The 25,236-nt window shown below is 33.7% G+C and overlaps 1 protein-coding gene and 1 pseudogene across 1 annotated transcript; both read right to left on the reverse strand.

Annotated features, from left to right (window-relative positions):
• Window positions 1–239: 239 nt before the first annotated feature.
• LOC100722441 (olfactory receptor 4K13-like) lies at window positions 240–1,178 on the reverse strand. Its single transcript, XM_003469496.2, has one exon. The coding sequence runs from the start codon at window positions 1,176–1,178 to the stop codon at window positions 240–242; it is 939 nt and encodes a 312-aa protein (XP_003469544.2).
• Window positions 1,179–21,738: 20,560 nt separating this feature from the next.
• Window positions 21,739–22,678, reverse strand: LOC100722720 (olfactory receptor 4K15-like; annotated as a pseudogene).
• Window positions 22,679–25,236: the final 2,558 nt, after the last annotated feature.

A 25,236-nucleotide genomic window follows, 5' to 3' on the forward strand; every position in this document is an offset into this window, starting at 1 on the left:
AAATATTATACTTGTATATTTTAAATAGTATAAGTTAAAAGGAAGATGATGAATGCTTGATTCACCCAGGAATTATGATTGCTGTAAACATTTTCCATTAAAATGCTTAGAACAATACCATTTTAATTCCATTTGGAGGGATATATGGATATATTGAATGTGTTCATTATTGGGATTCTAATAAATATTCAAGTTCCAAACTGCAGAAGGCAAAAGAAACTTAGAGACTACAAACAAAATTAAGGGGCCAACCAGGAACCAAGATGGTGGCTCCTTAGTCTCTTAATGGCTGCCTTCATTTCTTGATTCCTCAAAGTGTAAATAATTGGGTTAAGTAAAGGTGTGATTATGGAATAAAACACAGAAAGAAACTTGTCTACAGAATAACTGTTGAATGGAAAAGCATAAATAAAGATAGCTGGGCCAAAGAAGAGAGTAATTACAGTGATGTGAGCAGACAGTGTGGACAAGGCCTTGGAGGATGTGCTGGAGTGCTGCCATAGGGTGACCAACATTACGGTATAAGATATGAGCAAGAGAGTGAAGCAGACCAGGGACAGAAGCCCACTATCTACAATCACTAAGAGCTCCAGGTTGTAAGTCTCAGTGCAGGCAAGCTTGATGACCAGAGGAAGGTCACAGAAAACGCTGTCTACAACGTTAGGACCACAGAAAGGTAAGCCCACCACGAAAGCCATTTGGCTTGTGGTATGTATGAGCCCAACAACCCATGAGAGCAGGAGGAACACAGTGAGCACCCTGTGGTTCATGATGGTCTTATAGTGCAAGGGCTTGCATATGGCAACATACCTGTCAATAGCCATAGCTATGAGGAGAAACATCTCACCACCCCCAAAGAAGTGCATTAAAAACATCTGGACCATGCAGCCCCACAATGAGATGGTCTTGAGTTTTCTAAGGAAGTCTGAAATCACCTTGGGTGTGGCCACAGAGGAAAGACATAAGTCAAAAAATGATAAATTTGCCAGAAAGAAATACATGGGGGAGTGCAGGTGGTGATCAAACATCACAGAGATCACAATGAGGAGGTTTCCTGCTATGATGGCCCCATAGACAAGAATGAAGATAGCAAAAAAACTTAACTGAATTTCTTGAGAACTTGAAAGTCCCAGTAGAATGAACTCAGAAATATTTGAGTTTTTATTGAGAATATCCATTTAGAAGTTTGGTGGATTTGTCAGAAGCTGTCAAAAGGTGGAAGGCAGAGGAAATTACAGATTATAGTAGGTAGTGAATCTAGTCATCATTTGTGTATTTTTTACTCATTCAGGCCATTAAGACATTTGGAAATATCATTGCTGTTTAGATATTTTTTAGATCATTGTATTATTTTGTACATAAAAATGGGAGAAAATGTGGAGTACAGAACTAGTGACATAAAATTTGCTTCTTGGTTTGTATAAGTCAAACTGAGTTTAACTACCCTTTCTTAGCTCCTGATTAGACTGTGTACAATTGTTTAGTTTACTAACATGGAAAGTCAGCAAGAAATAAACTTTTCACATTTTATAGGACGCAGGAAACATTAGTAAACAGACACATTTTTGTCACATCCTAGGTATTCACTAAAACTTCTACTTACTTAATCATATTAAAAATAAGTTTAAGTCAAATGCCCACTATACAACACTAATGAGAGTCTATACCTTTAAAATAATGTTGAATGCTGGTGCATTGCTATTATTAACTGAGGTAAAATCAATTTGTTATAAAATATTCAGATTTTAGATTTGAATGATTCTTATTTACTCTTCAAATTTTAGATATTCATGCTGCAATTAAATCTTTTAGGTGAGCCAACAAAATAAATGTTATCTTTCCCTTTCATGCAAGTTTTAAAATATTGTATCAAGGATCACTTCTATGTGATATTCTTCTTACATGGATACTTCAAAGTGTAATGTGGATTTGTCAGAATCCACATGCATAAAAATTATAGAATAAATCATTAAGACTATAACAAAATTCAACACTATTGTGAAATTTAAAAAATTGCCCTGGAAGAGATATACGGAATAAAATAAATCATCAGCCTTGTTTACTTGAAGCAAAAAGCAAAACAAAAACTAACAAAAAGTGTGGACACAGTGTGTGAATAATATCTTTATGAAAGTAACTTGTTTCCTTTGAACCTTTGTCTCTAAAATTGTATCTAGGGTTATTTTAAATATGTTTCTTCAGTACGAATATAAATCTAAGATACTACATCACTGACTAACATAAACTCAACTAAGCTAAGTGAGATTTAGTGAAAAAATACTTACTTTTAATGGGTTTGGGACATGATCTTTTTTAAACCTTTTAGTCCAGTTCCTCCCTTTTGTTTGTTGCAGATCTGTTATCCAAATCGTCCGCAAGCTTGGTGCTCATTTCCAGAAGTTTCTTGAGTTTACATGTGAGTCCTAGAAATACGTGCAATACAAATGATTAAGGAAGAACATTCACATTGTATAATAATTCTTTGCACATTTTGACGTGCTTATAATAGTTTTCAAATATAGTTTTTGTATCTGTCCACACTCACCTACTTGCATGTCCTTTTCTGTACATTGGTGCTGCCTCGAAAGTATTTGGAACATTGAACACAGCTGTTTGCGGACTCCCTGTTTGACTGTCCACCTTGTGTTCTTTGATACTGTGATTTGAGGAACTATTTTCAAGAAGATAGTGTGTAATCTACTAGCAGGTGATTTCTTACTGTTATGTTTTTTTGTTTTGTTTTGTTTTGTTTGTAGTTCTGTATTGCGTGTACCCTTACGCCGCTTTGGTTTGTTTTGTGTTTTTCTCTTTTTCCTCTTAAATAAAAAAAAAAAAAAAGAAAGTATTTTATCATTGTGTTTGACTATTTTTCAGAGTAGCGTGAAAACTAATTAGAATTTAAAAATGGAAATGTTTGATTCTTCTCATGCATAATGTGACCCTTTGTTTATTATTCATATTCTTAAAGCTATCCTGTCAGATATTATGTTTGAATCCTCTGTGTTTCTACAAAGCATATGAGTAAGTGAATTTTGAGGAGCACACTGACATGTAGTGCAATAAATTATTGATTTCTTTCCAAAAGAATGAGTGTTTAAATATTTATCCATTGTAAACTGTTTTATTATAATATTAAATATTAAGCATGAATATCAGTTTAATGTCAAAATTTAATGTCAAACATTAAATATGAAGCACTCTTCTGAATTTGTGCTAAGTGAAATGATACTATTAATACTTTATGAGGCAACTTCTAGAAATTTTCAAGCTTTGAATAAGGCATATATCATTGCAGTTATTATCTAACTTTAAAGTACTGGTGTTCCTAAAAGCAAGGAAGAATGTTTCTCTGTACTAAAGAGTAATTTAAGGAATAGAATTTTTCAATCTAGTCAATATAGTCAAATAATCTAAGCACATCTTCTTTATTGTCTGTATGAATTTTTAGTCTGCATTCCCAGAGACAATTCTTAACTCTAGATATAAAATAAAATGCTGATATTGTTTAAAGAATTTTTATGCACATATCTTATACTCTCATTAACCATTTCTAAGATAACAATATTCAATGTACTATCATTGTTCTCCTATTATTTTATTATGAAATTTTGTTTTACTTTTTCCATAAAATAAAAAATACAAACTATTTTATTTTTCAAATTTCCAGTTTAATTCTCTATCTAGCCTCTCCTGTGTTATTACTTTGTCCTCTGTCTTTTGCTACTTATGTACTCACTCAATATTGCAAATGTGAACAGGATGATGGACTGCAGTATATAGGTGCAGCAATGTAAAATTCTGAATAAGTACATTTTAAGGAGTCTCACCACAAAAATATAATTTCAGAAGCAATGCATTTCTTAATTAGCTTGATATACAATTTCATGATGTACACTTCTCTGCCTGGCATACAAATATGCTGTATTTTATCACACTAATTAAAATAATATCTAGAATTTATATTTATTCTTTGCCATGGCACCTACCAGTCTACACTTGGACTCTGGAAGTTACACCACTACGAATTCCTGGTTTCTTAAAATTTTAGTGATACTATATTCTGGTCTGGAGTCAGGAAACAACAAAATTTAAATGTAGTCCTTCATTAAGGGCATAAAGAAGAAAATTAATTCCATTATTAGGCTCCTCAGAGACTGGTGGTAAAGGAACAATGGGAATTGTTACACTGTCTCACTATTACAGAAAATGAGACATCATGTTTCACTTTTCAAGTTGGTGAGCTTTTGAAGACACTAATTAGCGTTTAAGAGTGCATTAAAAGGTAGAACTGGAGGTAAAATATAAGATTTGTGTGATATTCTTATTTTTCTATGGTTATATTATATAGTAAACATTGATAATTGTTCCATACAGGCAAAATATAAACATATATTATAGATATTATTTTTAGTTTTTGTGATATATATATATACATGCATATGCCCTTTGACAAACCCGTTTCCAGCACTAGTTTCTTCTGCTGCTCCTCTTGCTCCTCCACCTCCTAAGCTATGAATAAGACATTTTATCATTGCAGTGCTACTATTTATCTAGTTTTAAAAGTACTTATGTCTCTAAAATCAAGAAAAGATATTTCTCTGTATTGTACAGTAATTTAAAGAATAAAATATTTCAAGACACTAAATATAATAATTTAAAATACTTTCTTTATTGTTTATATGAATTATTCCATCTGCATTCTTAGAGTATTTTCTTAACTCCAGGTATAAAATATGAATGCAAGTATTGTTTGGAAAATTTTAATCCTTCTCTTCTTCCTTCTTTTTTTTTTCTTTGAGATACAATCTCTCCATATAGTTCAAGCTGGCTTTGAACTTAGCATGTAGCCCAGGGTGGCATCAAACTCACAGCAATCCTCCTGCCGCATGGTCGCAAGTGCATATGACTACAGGTGTGTGCCACCACACCTGGCTTCAACACTAGCTTCTTATAACCACAACTTGCTCTCTGCTTCTTTGATCTTACTTTTCTATATCCTATTTTTATATGTGATCATGTGACTTATTTCATTTAACGCTGCATATCCTTCATGTTCATCTATGTTTTAACAGATAAGAGGACTTCATCTTTTTCAGTCCTTAACATTTCACTATGCACATACATACCATATTTTCTTTATGTATTCATTTGTTAATGAATATTTCATTTCATCTGTGCCTTGAAAATTGGGAATAGTGCTGCAGTCAACGTGGAATGACAGATATGTTTTCAACATGTGATCTCACTACCTTTGGATATATAACCAATATCTAAGGAACTGAATTGGTCATTCTAGCTTTAATTTTTGAGGACCCCCTATTGTTTGCCCTAATGGTTGAATTCTTACATTCCCACTACAAGTGTAAAAAGGCACACTTTCCTCCATATCTTTGCCACACTTGCCACTTTCACTTTCTTTATAACCATCCTAACAAGTGTAAGGTGATATCATATTGTGGTTTTTACTTGCATTTTTCTGATGATTAATGATGTGAGAATTTTTCCACACATCTGTTGATGATTTCATGTCCACACTTGAGAAATGGTCACTCAAAACCTCTGCCAAGTTTTAAAGAGTTCTTTGTTATTATTGACTTCCTTGAAATATTTATGTATTTTGGATATGAACACCTTATCAAAAATGCTTTCTCATTTTTTTCTTTGTGGCATAGATTTTTAAAAACTTTGACCCAATCTAATATCTAAACTTGTTTTTGTTTCTGGTGCTTCAGAGGTTATATCCAAGAAACTGTGATGTAGGGCAGTGTGAGCAAAATTATTTGTATGTCTTCTATTAGTTTTACTCTTTAAATGTTTCATCAATTTTGAGTTGCTTATTGCGCACTGTGAAGAATAGGATGTGGATTCTTTGTTTCTGCATGTGGTCATCTACATTACTCAACACCACTTATTAAAAATACTGTTCTTCTGTACTGTGTATTTTTTTTGGAAAAAAGGTAAAAGAAAATCTTATAACAAAATAACGGGAATGACAACAGCGTATTCTTAACTCCTTTGTGAAAACAAATTTGACTGAAAATGCTTTGATTTATTTTGTGTTCCTTGGCGTGTTCAAATGGCCCATGCTTATTTTCAAGCCAAGATCCTACTAACTTTGTTATTGTAACTGTGAATTATATTTTTAAGTTAGTGTGTTGTCTCCAGCTTTGTTCTCTTTGCTCAAGATTGATTTGATCATCAACCGTGTTTTGTGGTTTAATGTGAATTTTAGGACTTTTTCCTATCCCTTAACCCAATGAAAAGTACCAATACAATTTTCTTAAGGTTTGCATTGAAATTAGCTCTTACTATGTGGCACAGATACTAATAACATAAATGCTTCCAATCCACAAACACTTGATATCTTTTCATGTATTTATATCTCCTTCCATCTCATTCATGAATGCTTGTAGAGTGTAGTGTACAGGGTTTTTAACTCTTTGGTTAAATTTATTCATAAACGTTTTATTGAATTGATGGTTTTATAAATAGGATTGCTTTCTTTTTCAGATCATTCATTAACATTTTAAAACCTACAGATATTTATATTTTGATTTTTTAATGAATTTATTTGTAATCTTAATAATTTTGTGGAGTAGGACTATATACAACACATACTTTTGTGTATGTATTTACATTATACATATATAATTAATACATATTAACATACATACATCTACTAGCACAAATATGTGTGTATATACATACATATAATCATTTATCTGAAAAGAATCAATTATTTTTTTAAAATTTTATTTAAAGAGAAAAAATGCAAAACAGAAAAAAAGGTAGCAACAATACAGAATTCCAAAGGAAAAAAAGAAAAAAAAACACTAAGAAAGCACTAGTTAACTAGTTGACAAATTACATACTGTTATCTTAGAAACATCTGTTCAAGTTACAAAATTAAAGCATACAAAGTGGACAAACAGTGAGACTGAAAACAGTTCTGCTCAACAATCCAACAAAAACTTAGTAATATAGTTATCTATCTCACTTATCTTACTTACTTACTTATCTTACTTACTTACTATCATACTTACTTACTTATCTTACTTAAACATGCATACAATTATATCCTTTAGAGCACTTCCTTTTCCTCTTTTTTACAATAACAATTAACATTTTGGTTTCTATTACTCCTACAGTTCTTATTACTTTTTACACTAAAGACACAATGTGATATTTATAAATATGATTACTTATTTCTCTTATGAGGATAGTCTCAAATTGCCTCCATTTACCGATGAAGGCCTCAAGATCATCCTTTTTATAGCTGAGTAATATTCCATTGTATAAAAATACCACATCTTTTCATCCACTCTGTAGTTGATTGGCATTTTGGTTGTTTCAAGATTTAGCTGTTACAAATTGTGCTGCTATTAACATAGGTTCACATATATCACTGTGACATGACCTTTTCAGATTTTCTGGGAAAATACCCAGGAGGGGAATAGCTGGGTTGATTGGAACTTCCAATCCTAGTCTTCTGAGAAATCTCCATACTGATTTCCATAGTGGCTGTACCAAGTGTACACTCCCACCAACAATGGAGCACTGTTCCTCTTTTCCCCTTAGCCTCGCCAACATTTGTTTTCAGTTGATTTCTTGATGGCAGCCACTCTTTCTGGGGAGAGGTGAAATCTCAATGCTGTTTTAATTTGTATTTCTTGAATGACCAGTGATGGTGTACATTTCTTCATTTATTTATTTGCCATTTGTATATATTCATCTCAGAAATATGTGTGCATCTCAGATGCCCATTTTTGGAGAGGGTCTTTGAATTTGGGGGGCTTAATGTTTTTCAATTCTTTATATGTTCTGGATATAAGTCCTTTGTCTGAGGGGCTGCTGGCTATAATTCTTTCCCATTCTGTGGGTTTTCTTTTCACTCTGTTGGTGATTTCTTTTGAATTTCAAAAACTTTTCAATAATATAAGATCCCAGTTGTTTGTTCTTTGAAGTGTTTCCCTACAATTTGCATTTGTTTCGTGAATTCTTTGCCTACCCCTATCTTTCCAAGGTTTCTACCTACCTTGTCTTCCAGTAGATTTAGTGCTTCTGTTTTAATATGTAGGTCTTTGATTCATTTAGACTTTAGTTTTGTGCGTGGTGATATGTGTGGGTCTAGTTTCAGTCTTCAGCATGTGGAAAGCCAATTTTTCCAACACCATTTATTAAAGAGGCTATCCTTCTTCCAGTGAACATGTTTAGTACCTTTGTTAAATATAAGGTTGATGAGTGTCTTTTTGTTGTGTTTGTATCTTCTAATCTGATCCATTGATCCTCAGGTCTATTTCTTTGCCATAACCATGCTGATTTTATCACTGTGGTTTTGTAGTATAGTTTCAAGTGAGGAATTGAGATGTCTCTTGCCTTGCCTTTGTTGCCCAGAATTGTCTTTGCTATTCTACATCTCTTACTTTTACAAATGAATTTTAGGCATGTTTTCTATAGATCTGTGAGGTATATCAGTGATATTTTGACTGGGATGGCATTAAATTTATATAACAGTTTTGGTAATATGGCCATTTTCTTTTTTTTTTTTTTTTTTTGGTCTTTTTCATTTTTACCGGTACCAGGGATCGAACTCACAACCGCCTGCTTGCAAGGCAGGTGCTTATGCCGCTGAGCTAAATCCCCAGCCCCCGATATGGCCATTTTCAAAATCTTAGTTCTTCCTAGCCAAGAGCAAAAAGTGTCATTTCATTTTCTAAAATCCTCTTCAATCTCCTTTATTAGCTTAGCATAATTTTCAGCATATAGGTCTTTTACATTCTTAGTTAGGTTGATTCCTAAGTATTTCACTTTTTAGGTGCTATTGTGAAAAGTGTATTTCCATCATTTCTCTCTTGGTGAGTTTTTTGTTTTTGTACAGGAAAGCTATTGATTTTTAAGCACTGATTTTTTATCCAGCTACACTGCTGAATTTCTTTATTACCTCAAGTAGTCTTTTAATGGAGTCTTTTGGGTCTTGTATGGGGAGAATCATATCATCTGCAAATAGTGATAGTTTAACTTCTTCCTTTCCTCTTTATTTCTTTATTTCTCTCTCTTGTCTGATTGCCCTGACTAGTATATCCAGAACTATATTGAATAGACTTGGTGATAGTGGACATCCTTTTTTTGTTCCTCATTTTAGTGTGAAAGTTTTCAGGTTTTGCCCATTTAGTATAACGCTGGGTGTTGGTTCATCAGAGATGGCCTTTATGAGACTGAGGCAGACACCATGTATTCCAAGTTTCTGAAGGGTTTCTATCATGAACATGTGTTGGAATTTATCTAAAGCTTTTACTGCATCTACTGAGATGATCATGTGGTTTTTGTTTTGACTCTGTTGATGTGGTGTATTACATATATTGATTTGCATATGTCAAACCATCCCTGCATTCCTGGAATGAATCCCACTTGGTCATGATATATAATCTTCTTGATGATTTGCTGCATTCTATTTGCCAGTATTTTATTGAGAATCTTTGCATCAATGTTCATTAGTGAGATTGGCCTATAGTTCTCCTTTTTGGTTGGGTCTTTCTCTGATTTGGGTATAAGAAAAATACTTGCCTCCAGGAATGGTTTAGGGAGGGCTGCCCCCTTTTCAGTTTCATTGACAAGTTTAAGGCATATTGGCATCAAATATTCTCTAAATTTCTTGTAGAATTCAGCCATTAATCCCTCAGGACCTGGGCTTTTCTTTGTTGGTAAGTTTTAATTACATTTTCAATTTCAATAGCTGATATTAGGTTATTCAAAATTGGTATATCTTCTTGGTTGAGCTTTGGTAGTTCATATATTTCTAGAGATCTGTCCATTTCCTCTGTGTTCTCCACTCTCTGTGAGTAGAGATTTTCAAAGTAAGTATTCATGATCTTTTGAATTTCCATGGGATGTGTAATAATTTCCCCCTTTTCAGCCCTTTGGTTTTTTCTTTCTTTTTCTTGATAAGGTTAGCTAGAAGTTTGTCAACTTTGTTTAGTCTCTCAGTAAAACAGCTTTTTGATACATTAATTCTTCGTATTTTTAAAAATTCTTTTATTGTTTTGGCCTATTTCAACTGCATTGTTTTCTGCCCTAATCTTTACAGTTTCCTCTCTTCTATGACCTTTGGGTTTAACTTGCTCTCCTTTCCTAGAAGCTTGAGGTGAATTATTAGGTTGGTTATTTGTGCTCATTCTATTTTCTTGATATGACAATTTATTGCTATATATTTCCCTGTTAAGGCCACTTTCATTGTATCCCACAGATTGCAGTATGTTGTTTCTGCATTTTCATTGAGTTGTAGGTGTTGCTTTATTTCTTCTTTAATTTCATTTGTAGTCTACTGGTTGTTCAGAAGGTTGTTATTAAATTTCCGTGTATTTATGCATGTGTTGCAATTTCTTTTGCCTTTAATTTCCTATTTCAATGCACTATGGTCAGATATTACACATGGGATAATTCCAATACCTTTGCATTTACTTAAGAATGCTTTATGTGATAATGTATGGTCTATTTTGGAGAATGTCCCATGTGAAACTGAGAAGAATGTGTATTCTGATGTTGTTGGGTAGAACACTCTGTAAACATCTACTAAGTCCAGTTGCTCACAGGTGTGATTCAGTTCTATTATGTCTTTGCCAACTTTTTGTCTTGTTGGTCTATCTCTTTGTGACAATGGAGCATTAATGTCCCCTGTTATAATTGTGTTCTTGTGTATTTGGTTTTTCATGTCTATTAGTATTTGTCTTTTATAGTGCATGCTCATGTATTTGGTGCATTTACATTTATAGTTGTTAGTTCTTCCTCTTGAATTTTTCCATTAATGAGTATATAGTGACCTTATTTATCTCTTTTAATCATTTTAAAAATCATTTTAGGTTTGAAGTTCACATTGTCTGCAAGTAGAAGTTACCCCTGCTTTTTTCTGGGTTCCTGTTGCATGGAATACTGTTTTGCATCTTTGACTTTTAATCTGAGTTTCCTTTTGGGTCAGACATGTTTCTTGTATACAGCACATTGTGGGATCATGTTTCTTAATCCATTCTGCCAACCTATTTCTTTTTTTTTAATTTTTTTTATTTTATTTAAGAGGAAAAAGAGAAAAACACAAAACAAACCAAAGCGGTGTAAGGGTACATGTAATACAGAACTACAAAAAAACAAAACAAAACAAAAAAAACAATACAAACAAACAAAAAAAACCCATAACAGTAAGAAATCACCTGTTAGTATTGATAGGTGAATTGAGGCCATTTACATTTTATGGATATAACTGATATGTACTAGCTTGACTTTGCCATGTTATGTTCCAGTTGTTCGCTTTGTGCTTTCCCCCCTTGTTTAATTGCTTGTCCAACATGGTGGCTTCTTTGTGTTGTTCTGAGGATTGTGGCCAATTTTATCTCTATCAATTATGTCTTTCAATACTCTTTCTAAGATTGGTTTGGTGAACATGAATTTCTCCAATTGTTCTTTGTTATGGAAGTACCTTGTTTCTCCATTAAATTTGAAAGATAAATTTTTTTGTTTCTCCATTAAATTTGAATGAAAGTTTTTCTGGGTGCATCAGTCTGGGTTGAAAGCTGTTTTCTTCCAGGGCTTGAAATACCTAACTCCAAGCTTTACTTGACTTGAGTATTTGTGATAAAAAGTCTACTGTGATTCTAATGGGCTTTTCTAGATGAGTTGTGTCTTTTCTCTAACAGCTTTTGGTATGCTGTTTTTATGCTCTGTGTCTGAGATCTTAATTTATATGTCTCGGTGTAGATTGACATTGGTTGTGACTGTTGGCATTCTATATGCCTCACTTTTCTGCATATCAGGTTTTTCCCATGTTTTAGAAATTTTCTGCTATTCTGTGAATTTTTTAGTTATGTATTTTTCATTGATTCCTGCATCTTCACTAATGCCTATTAATCTTATATTATTTCTCTTGGCATCATCTTGAAGCTGCTGGATTTTCATTTCATGCTGCTTTTGTATTTTTAAAAGTTGTATCCTTTCATGATCACTAATTGCAATCCTGTCCTCAAGGTCCAAAATTCGATCCTCAACTTAATTTAAATATTTTTGTCAGCTTTCAATAGAATTTTTTGGTTCTTGGATGTCTCATTGAGTTGCTTTCATGAATTCTGCTTATTTTCTATATTGTTTACTCAAGGTTTCAGTTTTCCATGCTCCTGTACTTTTTTCTCTATTTCTTCTATAGCTGTGCTGAGCAACCCCTTTACTAAGGTTGTTATTTCTGTTTTTACATGGGTGAGTACTTCTAATTTGATTTCCTCGATAACCTCATGGAGTTGTTTTTTTTTTAATTTCATTTGCTATTTTTCCAGAGATTTCCTGTGTGTTACTTTTGAAGCCTTCTATTTCAGTGTTTCCTGTACTTGTTCCTGGTGGACTAGATGTTTGATACTGCATTTTGCTTTTTTGTTTGGCCTTTTTCCCCTTTCAGGTTAATATTTGGTCCTTCGATCCCACTAGTGTCAACTGTTTGTAGTGTGTATCTTGGAGTCCTACTGTAAAGTTGATGTTTGTCCAATTGCTAGGTCCCACAATGAAGAGGTGGGCCAGTCACCTGAATTCCCCTTGCAGGCCCTGTTGGGTGAGTCCTATGTTCTTCCTAGGCTTATGAGCCTAGATGGAAATAAACCCCTAGTTACTGCTGTTATTATGTTTTCCAGTTGTTCAAAGTCACCAGAACTCCCTGTTTATAATGTTTGTCTCAGGTGGGACTCTACTGTGTCTCTAGGTGTCCCACAGGCCCCCTTAAGTATCTCCAAGTTGGGAGAGGCCTTGTTGACACCCTCCACAAGCTACCTGATATTCTGTATGTGGAGAAGGGACTTACTCACACACTTGCCATGCTCACGTATGGCCTACTTTTGGAGGAGGCTTCTTTGTTGGTCCTGTTTACTCACTGAAGGTGGCAAACACTATTCCTATTTTAGGGACAAACTCACCTCACTAATGGAAGCCTGTCGAGTTCTTCATATGGAGTCTCCTCTTGATATTGTGTGGTTAACCCACTGCAGTCCACATCTCTGTCTGGAGTTCCCGGGTCCTACAAGATGGTCTGTGGAGATGGTGAGAGTCGCAGGAGTGGTGTGGTTCTAGCCTAGCCCCGTGCACACCTCTGGCTGGAATTTGTGGGTCCCACGAAGGAGTCTGGGGAGTGTATGGGAATGGCAGGAGGGGCCCGGTTCAGCCCTGCCCTGTGAACACCTCTGGCTGGAGTTCCAGGTCTGGCAAAGCGGTCTGCAGAACTATGGAAGTAGCATGAGTGACCTGGGTTTAGCCTGGCCCCGTGTGAACCTCTAGCTGGAATTCAAGAATCAATTCTTAATTTGCCAATATGTCTAAGTTAATGTATGCAGTGGAATTTATAGCATTGAATTTTTATATCAAAAATAAAGTATATAAATTATCAAGCTAAAAATGGCCTTATAATTGAAAAGAAAATTCAGTCTATAAAAAGCAGAGTTAAGGAAATTAAAAAATAATAAGACACATGAGAAAAGTGAAAGCACAAATAGAGAAAATTGAACTTAGCAGCTTTTTAGTAGGCAGCAAAAATGCACAAAGGACAGAGAGAGGGAAGAATATATCAAACCATCAGAATCAAGAATAAAAAATAAAGAGGGACAGTACTTACAGTAATACAGCTATGGAAGTGGTAATATGTTTATCATTCATATAAGACAATTGAATATAAATTATATGTAGCGATAAGTGACCTTTATTTCAGTCTGATAGACATCATCTATTACCAACCAAGAGCCAATGCTATACTAAATAGTTAAAACCTGAAAATATTCACTCTAAAATAGGAATGAGATAAAAATGATCACTGTCACCACTCCTATTCAGTATAATTCTGGAAACATTAGCCAGAGTAATTAGACAAGAGAAAGAAATAATAGGAGCAAAAATAGGAAAGCAAGAAGTCAAGTTATCATTATTTGTAGATAATATTATGTGCCACATAGAGTACCCCAAAGAAACAATGAATCAAAGACTTGGTTCTTTGGAAGAATCAATAAAATTGATAAGCACCTAGTCAACTGTTATGTATTAAAAACTGGTGGTCAACTTAATGCCAGCTGAATTAAATTAGTATGGTGCTGAGAATAGATGTCCTACCTGAGGAAAGTTGCTAACATAAATACAAATATGGAGAAGGAGAAGCTGGGGTAGTGTGGGTTCTCCTACATGTTGCTATTTGCTGCAGCATGTTCCTACATGCTGCTGGTTCTACTGGTGGAGTTTATCATGACTAGTTTCCCCAGGGTGAGTTTGACCAGTGTCATTGGAGAGGCTCATGACCTTGTTGCTAAGAGTGGCTGTGGTTCTTTTTGGGAGAGTTCTGGCCCTTACATCAAGCATTGCTTCCTGGCTCTGGAGGGGAAGAAATGTGCCATTTCATCTCCAGGATAAACTTGTCATGCTGGCTTTCTGGCATATACTGGACTGTTCTTATTGTCAGAGGAGCTTGGGGCCTCCATGTCACTGAGGATGGTTGTGGTGCTTTCCAGGACAGCTCTGATCCATATTGTGAACATGACTTATCGGCTCCAGCATAGAACCCTCAACCTACCAGAACAGCTCCTTCATCCCACTGACATAGACATTCTAGTTTCTAACACTGACCTTTGGGCCTTCCCAGCACAAATCCATAAAACAGACTGGTGCAAGTCCTCATGGGCCCTAGATCTCCAGCTGGACTCATGGGAGGCATTGTCATAGGCTCTGGGTCTTCATCTGGACTCATGTATGACATTGCTGTGGGATTCAGGCCCTCAACTAAATATTCTATGCTTTTAGTGTTGTGGGTAGATTTCCTACACCTTCTTGTGTTAATTCTAGTTGATCATCATAAATAATATTATTACTTCTTTGTCCTAATTCTAATTGTTCTCCTCACAATCCCTGATTACAACACCAACCTTATTTTTAAAAGGAAAATATACCCTCAAATTCATGCAATAAGGAATGAAAAGGGCGAAATCACTGCAGAGCCTATAGAAATACAGAAGAAACTACTTTGAAAACTCTACTCTTATAGGTTTGATAATACAGAGGAAATGGACAAATTTGCTAGAAGCATTTGAGCTACCAGAGGTGGATCAAGAAGATGTTAAATTGCTGAATATCCATACTATAATTAATGAAATTGAAAATGTAAATAATACCTTACCTTACTAACAAAGAAAAACCCAAGTCCTGTTGGATTCATTGTGGAATTCTACAAGAAATTCAAAGACTGAATGCTGACACTTCTCAAAGCAATGAAATTAAAAGGGAAGCAATGCTACCTAAATCATTCCTGGAAGCAAGTATTATTCTAATACCTAAACCAGAGAAATACCAAACCAAGAAAGAGAACTATAGGCCAATATCCCTAATGAACATAGATGCAAAATTTCTCAATAAAATACTGGCAAATAGAATGCAACAAATCATCAAGAATATCATATGGCATGACCAAGTGGGATTCATCCCAGGAATACAGGCATAATTCAACATATGCAAATCAATGTGTCATCCACCACATCAATAGAGCCAAAAGTAAGAATCACATGATCATTTCTATAGATGCAAAAAAAAACCTTTTGATAAGGTCCAACACTTATTCATGATTAAAAACCTTACAGAAAATCAGAATAGATGGTCTTTATCTCAATATGATAAAATCCATCTATGACAAACCAACAAGCTAGCATCATATCAAATGACCAAAAACTGAAAGCTTTTACTCTAAAATCAGGAACAAGTCAAGGATGTCCATTATCACTACTCCTATTTAATATAGTGTTGGAAAGACTAGCCAGAGCAATTAGACAATGGAGACACATAAAAAAGAACAAGGATAGGAAAAGAAGTTAAATTATCATTATTTACAGGTGACATGATACTTTATATAAAAGACCCCCAAAACTCCATTGAAAGACTCCTAGATGTAACAACTAAATTCAGTAATGTAGCTGAATATAAAGTCAACATAAGGTTGGATACAAAATCCAATAGCATTCCTACACAAACAAACTCACTGAGAAAGAAATAAGAGAAGCCACACCCCTCACAATAGTGTCCAGAAAAAAAAAATGAAATACTTAGGAATCAATCTAACAAAAGAAGTAAAAGATCTATTCAGAGAAAATTATAATACACTGAAAAAAAGAAATTGGAGAGGATCTCAGAAAATGGAAAGATGTTCCTTGTTCATGAATAGGTAGAAGAAATATTGTGAAAATGGCCATTCTCCCAAAATTGTTACACATATTTAATGCAATCCCAATCAAAATACCACTAGCATACCTCACAGATCTAGAGAAATACTTCCTAAATTCATCTGGAACCAGAAGTGACCTATAATAGCAAAGGCAATTCTTGACAACAAAGGCAGGGCAGGAGGCATCACAATCCTTGATTTGAAATTATACTACAAAGCTACTGTAATAAATCAGTATAGTAGCAGAGTAAAAACAGACCTGAAGATAAAAGGATTAGATTAGAAGATGCAAACACACTGAGTACCTCATCTTTGACAAAGGGATCAATCACATTGACTAGAATAAAGATAGCCTCTTTAATAAGTGATGCTGGAAAAAAGGCTTTTTCTATGCCAAACACTAAAACTATATCCAGGCCTATCATTATGCACTAAACTAAAGTCAAAATGGATTAAAAATCTAAACTTTAAAATAGGAACACTAAATCTGCTGGAAGACAAAGTAGGTAGAAATCTTGAAGACATAGGGGTTAGCAGAGATTTCATGAAGAAAAATAAAACTGCATGGGAAATACTTCCCAAAATTAACAAGTGGGATCTCATCAAACAGTTTTTGCATATCAAAAGAAATCTCCAACAGAGCGTAAAGAATACCCACAAATTGGTAAAAAAAAATCTTGGTCAACTGTCCCTCAGACAAAGGACTTCTATCTAGAATATGTAAAGAATTTTAAAAATTCAGGCCCCCAAAATTCAAAGACCCAATCTTTTATGGATTAAGAACTGGTGGTCAACTTAATGCCAGCTTGATTACATCAGCATGGCATTGAGTGAAGATGCTCCAACTGAGGAAGGTTACCAGGATAAATAGGTGGAGAAGAAGGGAGGTGTTGAGGGTTGAGGCGTTAAGGAGGCATTGTAGGTTCTCTTTGCTGTCTGAGCTGTTGCTTCTCCTGGAGAGGCTTTGGTCCTCACATTGAGCATTGCTTCCTGGCTCCAGAGGGGAAGACATGTGTTGCTTGGTCTCCAGGATGAACTTGTCACACTGCTTCCTGGCACGTACCTGACTGTGCTTGTCGTCGGAGGAGCTCGAGGTCTCCATGTTGCTGAGGATGACTGCGGTGCCTTTCCAGGATAGCCTTGGTCTTTTTGTGAGTGTGACTTCTCGGCTCCAGCATAGAACCCTCATCCCACTAGCACAGCTCCTTCATCCTGCTGGCATAGACTTTCTGGCTTCCACCACTGACCCTTAGGTCTTCCGGGCATGGATCCATAAAAGAGACTGGCATGAGTCCTTCTTGTGGGCTCTGGACCTCCAGTTAGACTTGTGGGAGGCATTGTCCTGAGCTCTGGGTTTTTATCTGGACTCATGTGGGACATTGCCATGGGGTTTAGGCTCTTGACTAATTAATCTATGTCTTTGGTGTTGCAGATAGATTTCTTGCATTTCCCTGTGTTAACTTCTGGTGACCATTATAAAAATATTACAAACTCCATGTCCTAATCCTAGTTGTTCTCTGTCTACAACCCCTGACTACAATACAATCCAAAAATGGGCATCTGTGATGAATGCACATATCTCAGATGAAGAAATACAAATGGGAAATGAATATGTGAAAAAATATTCAACATCATTGGTTATTAGAGAAATGCAAATTGAAAAAACACTGAGATTCCATCTCACCCCAGAAAAAATAGCCAGGATCAAGAAAACCACCAATAACTAATACTGAAGAGGCTGTGTGGGAAAAGGAGCACTTTTGCACCCTTGGTGGTAGTGTAGACTGATGCACTGTGGAGATCGGTGTAGCGATCACTCAAAAGGCTGGGTTTGGAGGTCCCATTTGACCCAGTTATTGTACTTCTGGGCATTTTCCCAGAAGAACTTAAAATATAATATTGCAATGATATATGTGCATCCATGTTTATAGAAGCACAATTTATAGTAGCTAAGTCTTGGAAACAACCCAAATGCCTATCAACTAAGGAATGGATAAAAAAAATATGGAACTTTTTACTATGGGATACTACTCAGCTATGAAGAAAGATTTCATTGAGGCTTTTGTAAGTAAATGGAATTGACTTTAGACACTATTTGTAAGTGAAATAAATCAAACTCTCATGTGTAAATACTGTATTGCCTCCCTAGTGTAAGAAACTGAAAGAGTAAGTAAGATACAAAATCTTCAATAAATATTGTGCAAGGGTAAGAAACTCAAAGAGAAAAAGAGAAAAGTAATAGATTCAAAATAAGATATAAATTCAAATATATACACAAGATTGCTAAGATGATGTACTACTAATTCTATTAGTTCTTGGAACAAAGCAGTTAACATCCATAGAATTAAATCAATTTTCCATGTCTATATCTGGTAATTCAAATAAGACTTATGAAGATAACTATGCAAAACAACAAAAATTGTTATGTTCCTATCACCTTTTGAAAGCCTACATTTTTATTGTTTTGGGCTCTTAGATATAGTTATTTATTTGTTGTTTTCTTTTTTTCCTCTAACACAGAAAGGATAGATATACATATATAGGTTTATATATGCCTAGAATTTCACCTAAAGATTTTACAAGAATTGATTTTACTATGCATGATAGGATGAACAATTCCACTGAAGAAAAGGAGACACCTTGGTAGCCATTGATGATTTCCTATCATTTTGATTAAAACCCAATTTTTATTCTTGGCTTTTATTGGTTTTAGTCTGTTTTCAATTATTTGATTTAAATATGTATAAAGATATAGACAAATATTTTGAAGAAAACAAGGGACATTATGGTAGCATCTTAGTGTCTGGTCTTGAAAGTCATTAAGGCTCTCATTCTTGTGTTTTTATTGCCTTTATACTATTTTGATATGTATTCACTTATTGAGTATAAAGGTATGGACAACTATTTTGGAGAAAACAAGAGACATTATGGCAGCCATTGTTAATTTTCTGCTGTCTTTTTCTGAAATCCCATGTTATTTGCATTGTTTCACTCTTCTCTACTTTGCTCTGTTTTGTTTTGGGTTGCTTCATTTTGTTTTATTCTCTTTAATATACATGCATACATAAATTGGATTTAGTAGTTGCTTAATTCATTTATTATTGATCACAACAATTTTCATTTTTAGAAGTTAACCTCATGCCAATTTATATTCTATTTTTAAAATTAAATTTTTATTCTTTAAGATAAATTTATATGCAGTTAAAAGAAATAATATAGAAAATCATGTGTTCACTTTATTCAATTTTACTCAATAATAACATCTTGCAAAACTATACTACAAGGTCACAACCAGGATAGTAACACTGATAATTAACAGGACAAAAATATATGACATTTCCTTCAACATAAAGGTCTCTCATTTTGGGTTTTTTTTTAGCTATTGCCAGTTCTTTCCTATTCACCCTTTCTTTTACTTCTGCAAATATTTAAACATTTCATGAATGTTATACAAATATAATTGTATAGTACGTAAGTTTTAAGATTATTTTTTCACTCAACACAGTTCTTTGGAGAGTCATCTAGATTATAAACTCTGTCAATTTCCTTTCTAAAAATAATTTTATCCATTGAAGGTGCTATATCAGAATAATTTAGACTTGATAGTCTGTGAACAAAAGAAATCTATTCTCTACATTATGAAACCTGGAAATTTCAAGGTCAAAGCACAAGTAGATTAAGTTTCTGAATCTGTAGAGAAATTACTTTCTGGTTCATACATAGCCATTTATTTTTCAGTAATTATACATGATAGAAGAATGAAAAATGCTGTTTGAGACTACAATTATAAATTCACTGATACATTCCTTCAAGTTCAACTCTCTAGTTTTATCATCACCAAAGGCCAGACTTTCAATCCATAACTTTTAGAAGTACACATATTCAAATCAGTAGCAATGCACAGTTCACTTATCTTGAGTGATACTCTAGGGATAGTTGAGATCCTTAGGTAGGATTAGACGAGCAGAGCTGAGCTCCTTTAAGAAGTGAAAAGTAAGAGGTCTCTGCATCTCAGAAAGCTGTAGTCAGTAGAGTCCACAGCCTGTAGTTTTGACACTTCTGAGAAGCTACACTGCCTCACCTAAGGCCATCTTTAAGTAGGCTACTTCTCACTTAAAAATATTTCACCTTCAAATTCCCCTATTGGCCCACCAAAATTGTTTCCTAGCAGTGAGTCTAATAACTGATCAGTACTGACCCTCCAAAGGATGTGGGAATGGGATCCTAACTGTATAAGAACAGAAGTGAGGGTCTGCACTCAGCAGTGTCTCAGCTCTGAGGACCCCCATGTCTTCCCCAGAGTGGCTTACTATTGCTTCTTGCAATAAATTTTTTGCTTTGCACTAGCATTCTCTGACTTGTCTTTCTCTTCTCTTTCTACATAAAAGAGACAAACAAATCCAGCAAGGGCATCTCTGGGTATCCCAGACCTCCAGACCCATAGACTGTAACAATACTTAACTATCAGTTTTCTAATTGTTGAAAATGGAATTTTACTATGAGTAATAAATATTTTAAGTCTTTTAAAGATAAAAACAAAATAGATACTTTTGTTATGGTCATTGACCAAGGAGGTTGATGATCAACTCTGATTTCAATTGAATATATGGATGTAAAGAAACATGGAGTTTGAATTTCAGGTTTTGTTATTTATAGCATGGTTAATGTAAATATAAACCTGTTAGATTGCTGAATTCAGATAATAAAATTAACATCATATATCCACCTTTTAGTTGTTAAATTTGAATCATTTATAGTAATATTTCAGATAAGAAATGTTATCTTAATATACAAAGAAATTATCTCAATATATAAACTTCTTTAGTTCAAATAGAAATAGTTTAGATATTAAGATAAACACACACATTATATATATATATATATATATATATATATATATAGAGAGAGAGAGAGAGAGAGAGAGAGGGAGAGAAAGGATACAAAGAGTGAGATGTTAAGAAAATAAACATATTCTGTTGCCTAAATGCATAGAATTGTGCTAAATTTTTCATCTGTACAATTTAAACCAATATCTAATTCTAATCTGTGATACCAAAATAATTGTAAACAAATTATATATATATATATATATATATATATATATATATATATATATGCTTACAGAGCTGGAGTTCAAACCATGCATCCTAGGCATATCCTCTACCACTGAATTATGCAACTCTGCCCTTTAATTATTATTTTGAAATTTTAATAATAAATGTGTTGTAATATCTTAGATGATTTTTGCATTTTATGTGTTTCTATTTACCAAGTTAATTGAAAGAAACAAATATAGTAGTTTTATATGAAAAACAAAAATTTCATTATTTAAAATTATTTTATTTTGAATTTAGTAACAGTTCTTTCATAAAGGAAGGATTCCCAATGTATTTATCTCTACCTTGTTTGTTTACTATTTGCTTTCCTGAAAATAGAAGTTATAAAAAAAGAAAAAATGTCTTATGTTATTTCAGACATAACAGGAATTCACTGAAGAAAGTACATGAATTTGGTTTTTGTCATGGTCATCATTCATCTCTAGCAAGAGTTGAAAGACAACAGAAAACTTGCTGACTACTTAGTTTCTGCATTGCTATTATCACCTCCTTATTTTTTAAGGTGTAATCAAAGGGTTTAAGAGAGGAGTAAAAACAGTACAAAACATTGAGAGAAATTTATGCACTGGTAAAAGGCCAAGCATAAATGAATATGCAGGGCCCAAAGAAGAGTGTTACCACTGTGATCTGAGCACTGAGGGTGGCCCATGTCTTGGCCATAGGGGATGAGGAATGATGTTGCAAGGCCATCAGGATGACCATGTGTGAAAAGAGCAATAGCACAAAGGACAACATAGCCATTATACCACTGTCTGAATGCATCAGTATCTGCAGAATATAGGTTTCAGTGCAAGCAAATTTGATAACCAGGGGAAAGTCACAGAAAACACTGTCCACTTTATTTGGGCCACAGAATGGAGAATTAACAGTGAAGGCCAACTGACTCATGGAGTGCAGAATGCCAACAAGCCAGGTACCCATCACAAGGCCTATGCACTTGTGTGCACTCTTGATGACCACATAGCATAGGGGTCAACATATGTCTACATATCTGTCATATACCTTGGTAACAAGAAGCATAATTTCACCACCAGCAAAGACATGCAGAAAGAATATATGAGCCATGCACCTCTTGAAAGAGATGGTCTTATGCTCCGTAAGGAAGTCAATAATCATTTTAGGAGTAGCAAATGTAGATAAACAAATGTCAACGAGAGATTACTAAGTAGGAAGTACATGGGTGTATGGACTGCTGATTCACAAATAACTATGAGCACAAAAGGACATTTCCCAACACAATGAATACATAGAGAAGTCTGAATAATGCAAAATAGAAAAGTTGTAAATCTTGAGAACCTGAAAGACTGTGCAATTCAAATTCAGTCACTGCTGATTTATTGCTTTGGTGCATGATCTCAGATTTCCGAGATCACATCAGTAACTGTCCTGTAAAATGAAATGGAAATGAAAATAATATTATAAGATTGTAAGAATTCATAAGAAAAATCAAGGCCAGCGTCAAATTTCACTCCACATATGCTTTAGAGCTTGATAACCACACAAAATGCATGTTGCCTATAAACATTTCTTTTTGTAGAGATAGTGAGTTCATGGCTTTCATTTCTTCACCCTAACATGAGAGACATATTCTAAAAATAGAATTTATATTCACAACTTTGAAATTCCCAATAAATAACACAAATATGCTCTAGAATCAGAGTGATAGATTTTAGATTTCACTGTTTGTAATTTTTAGTGATGTGCCTTTGAGAGAGTTAAATCAATTATCTGCTTTAGTTTTTAAACATGCAATTTGAATGAAATAATGATATGTACTTCACAAGATTGTTGTGAGGATTAAAATAATTATAATGCTTGAAATAAATAAGACAATTCCTGACCTATAGTAGGTATGCAATGAATGTTATTACAGTCTCATCTATGATGAAAATATTTGTATATGTAAGATATCAGGATGGATAAAAATATCAAAGTGTATTCTCATCCTTTTTAAAGAGAGAAGTTATTTTGTATACACTGGTGAAATCTCTTTACATTGAGTAGGTTAATGTAACACTTTTACATTTTTAATTAAACAGCTCCTAATTTAGGTTCTTTGGAAAGCCATATGGTTCTTCTTCATCCAACAACAGAATTTCTGTGAAATTAATATGTAATCTTCAGTATCAAGTAGAAAACAGAATATCATATTTTCTACTATCAATATATGTTCTCTATGATTTTATCTAAAGATATTGCATAATTCTAAGGAAGTCCTTTCATTTAATTTGTAGTTGATTGCTTGTGGATGGTGTTAAGTAATATTTATTGGTATAAATGTATTTTTAGTTTCATACTAAAGGGAACTGATTTTATTTTAAAGATAAGTTTCCCCTGTACTTTAGAGAATATGCTTTCTAAAATACTTTTTTTATTAATTTAGCTTTTTGGTACACTTCATGTATACATACTGACCTCATTGATCACAAGGAATTTATATCTGTAGATGATACAACTTGATTTATTAGGGAGAGTAGAGGAATGAGGAAAAATACTTTAAGAGGCTTTGATTCCTTTTTGTAAGAAATCATTCTATTTTGATAAATTGCAAAATTCAAATGGAATATGAGAATTAATTCACTAAAAATAAGTATGAAAAATTAAGCGGGATGCATCGCAAAGAATGCCTGAATACAATACCAGATGAAAACTTACCTTTAAAAAATGATCTCCACGATTTTATCATTGCATTCCTCTACCAGCAAACAATTGTAACCATATATTTAATGACTTATAAATCATATAAAATAGCACTTCACTAATACATAAAATATAAAATACATTTGAAAGTTGGGGCAGAATCATTTTTTGTATATGTGAAAAGAGCTTTACATATTTTTTTTCACCCTAAGCACCTCACCTACATGGGTATGTGTACATACTTTGATCCTGTGAAAGACACTTGGACTTAATTCATTGCCTGAAGCACCTGAGGTCTGCAAAAGAGCCAGGAAATCTTGACGATACAGAAAGATGCTTTCTTACCATGACAAAATAATCATCAAGATAAAACCTATCTTTAGTTTTCTTGTCTGTCTCAGTTTCTTTTGTTCACTAATTTAATGGATTTTCCCCTTTTGACAGCTCTTAGAAATATAAAGAAATATAAATTCATTGAGCCCTTTTTGCCAGACTTCTGTGAAATTTGAATTGAGAGAAAGCAACCATTTTCAACTGCTATTTACTCTGTTTCTTCTGGAGTTAAGGAAAAGTAGAACAGTGTTGTGAAACTCATTTGCTAAAATCATCTGTATGTTGGTCTCTTCTTATTATTGCTTGAGTGCATATACACATGCCTAATGCACAGTACTGACACTAGATTTCTCTTTTGAGAGGAAGCAATACTATAATCACCTAAACATTTGTGAGTTTTTTAAAAAAATAGTTTTAGTTCTGCTTTGAGGTAAGATGTTTAAGAAAACTAAGGTATATTTTTCCCAAATAACTTCTGCCTTTAGTGTTTCATTAATTTTTTGCTTCTTTACTCAGAAGTAAAGCCCTTTTTAACTGACAAATTTCTATGTTTTAATTCATGGAAAACATCACATAAGTAGCAATGAATAAAAAACTTTTAAAAATGATGTTACACAAACATAAATATTAATATAAATATATATGATCATTATATTATATACACAGTACATATTATTTAATAACAGACCACTCAGTAATATACCATGAATATCTCCCATCTCTCTAGTATTTTCATGCCAAATTTCTATGTTTTTGTGTTACTTCTTCTATGGTTGTTTTTAATTTTTCCTATAATTAATACAGAGTAAACTTGATTTAAGTTTACCTAACTTTATAGATTTACTTTATTTATGGTGTTGCACTATATTTATATTCTCTAAATTTTTATTTATTATACTAAACTTATTTCACTGAAATTGTATCTAAAAATACTCA

Source organism: Cavia porcellus, unplaced genomic scaffold, assembly GCF_034190915.1.
Source record: "Cavia porcellus strain 051 isolate PalLab524CR breed Dunkin Hartley unplaced genomic scaffold, mCavPor4.1 scaffold_6, whole genome shotgun sequence".
NCBI classification, from domain to species: domain Eukaryota; kingdom Metazoa; phylum Chordata; class Mammalia; order Rodentia; family Caviidae; genus Cavia; species Cavia porcellus.

What these genes read in the sequence shown, in the direction of transcription:
- LOC100722441 (XM_003469496.2), bottom strand. Translation starts at nt 1,178, where the DNA reads ATGGATATTCTCAATAAAAACTCAAATATTTCTGAGTTCATTCTACTG.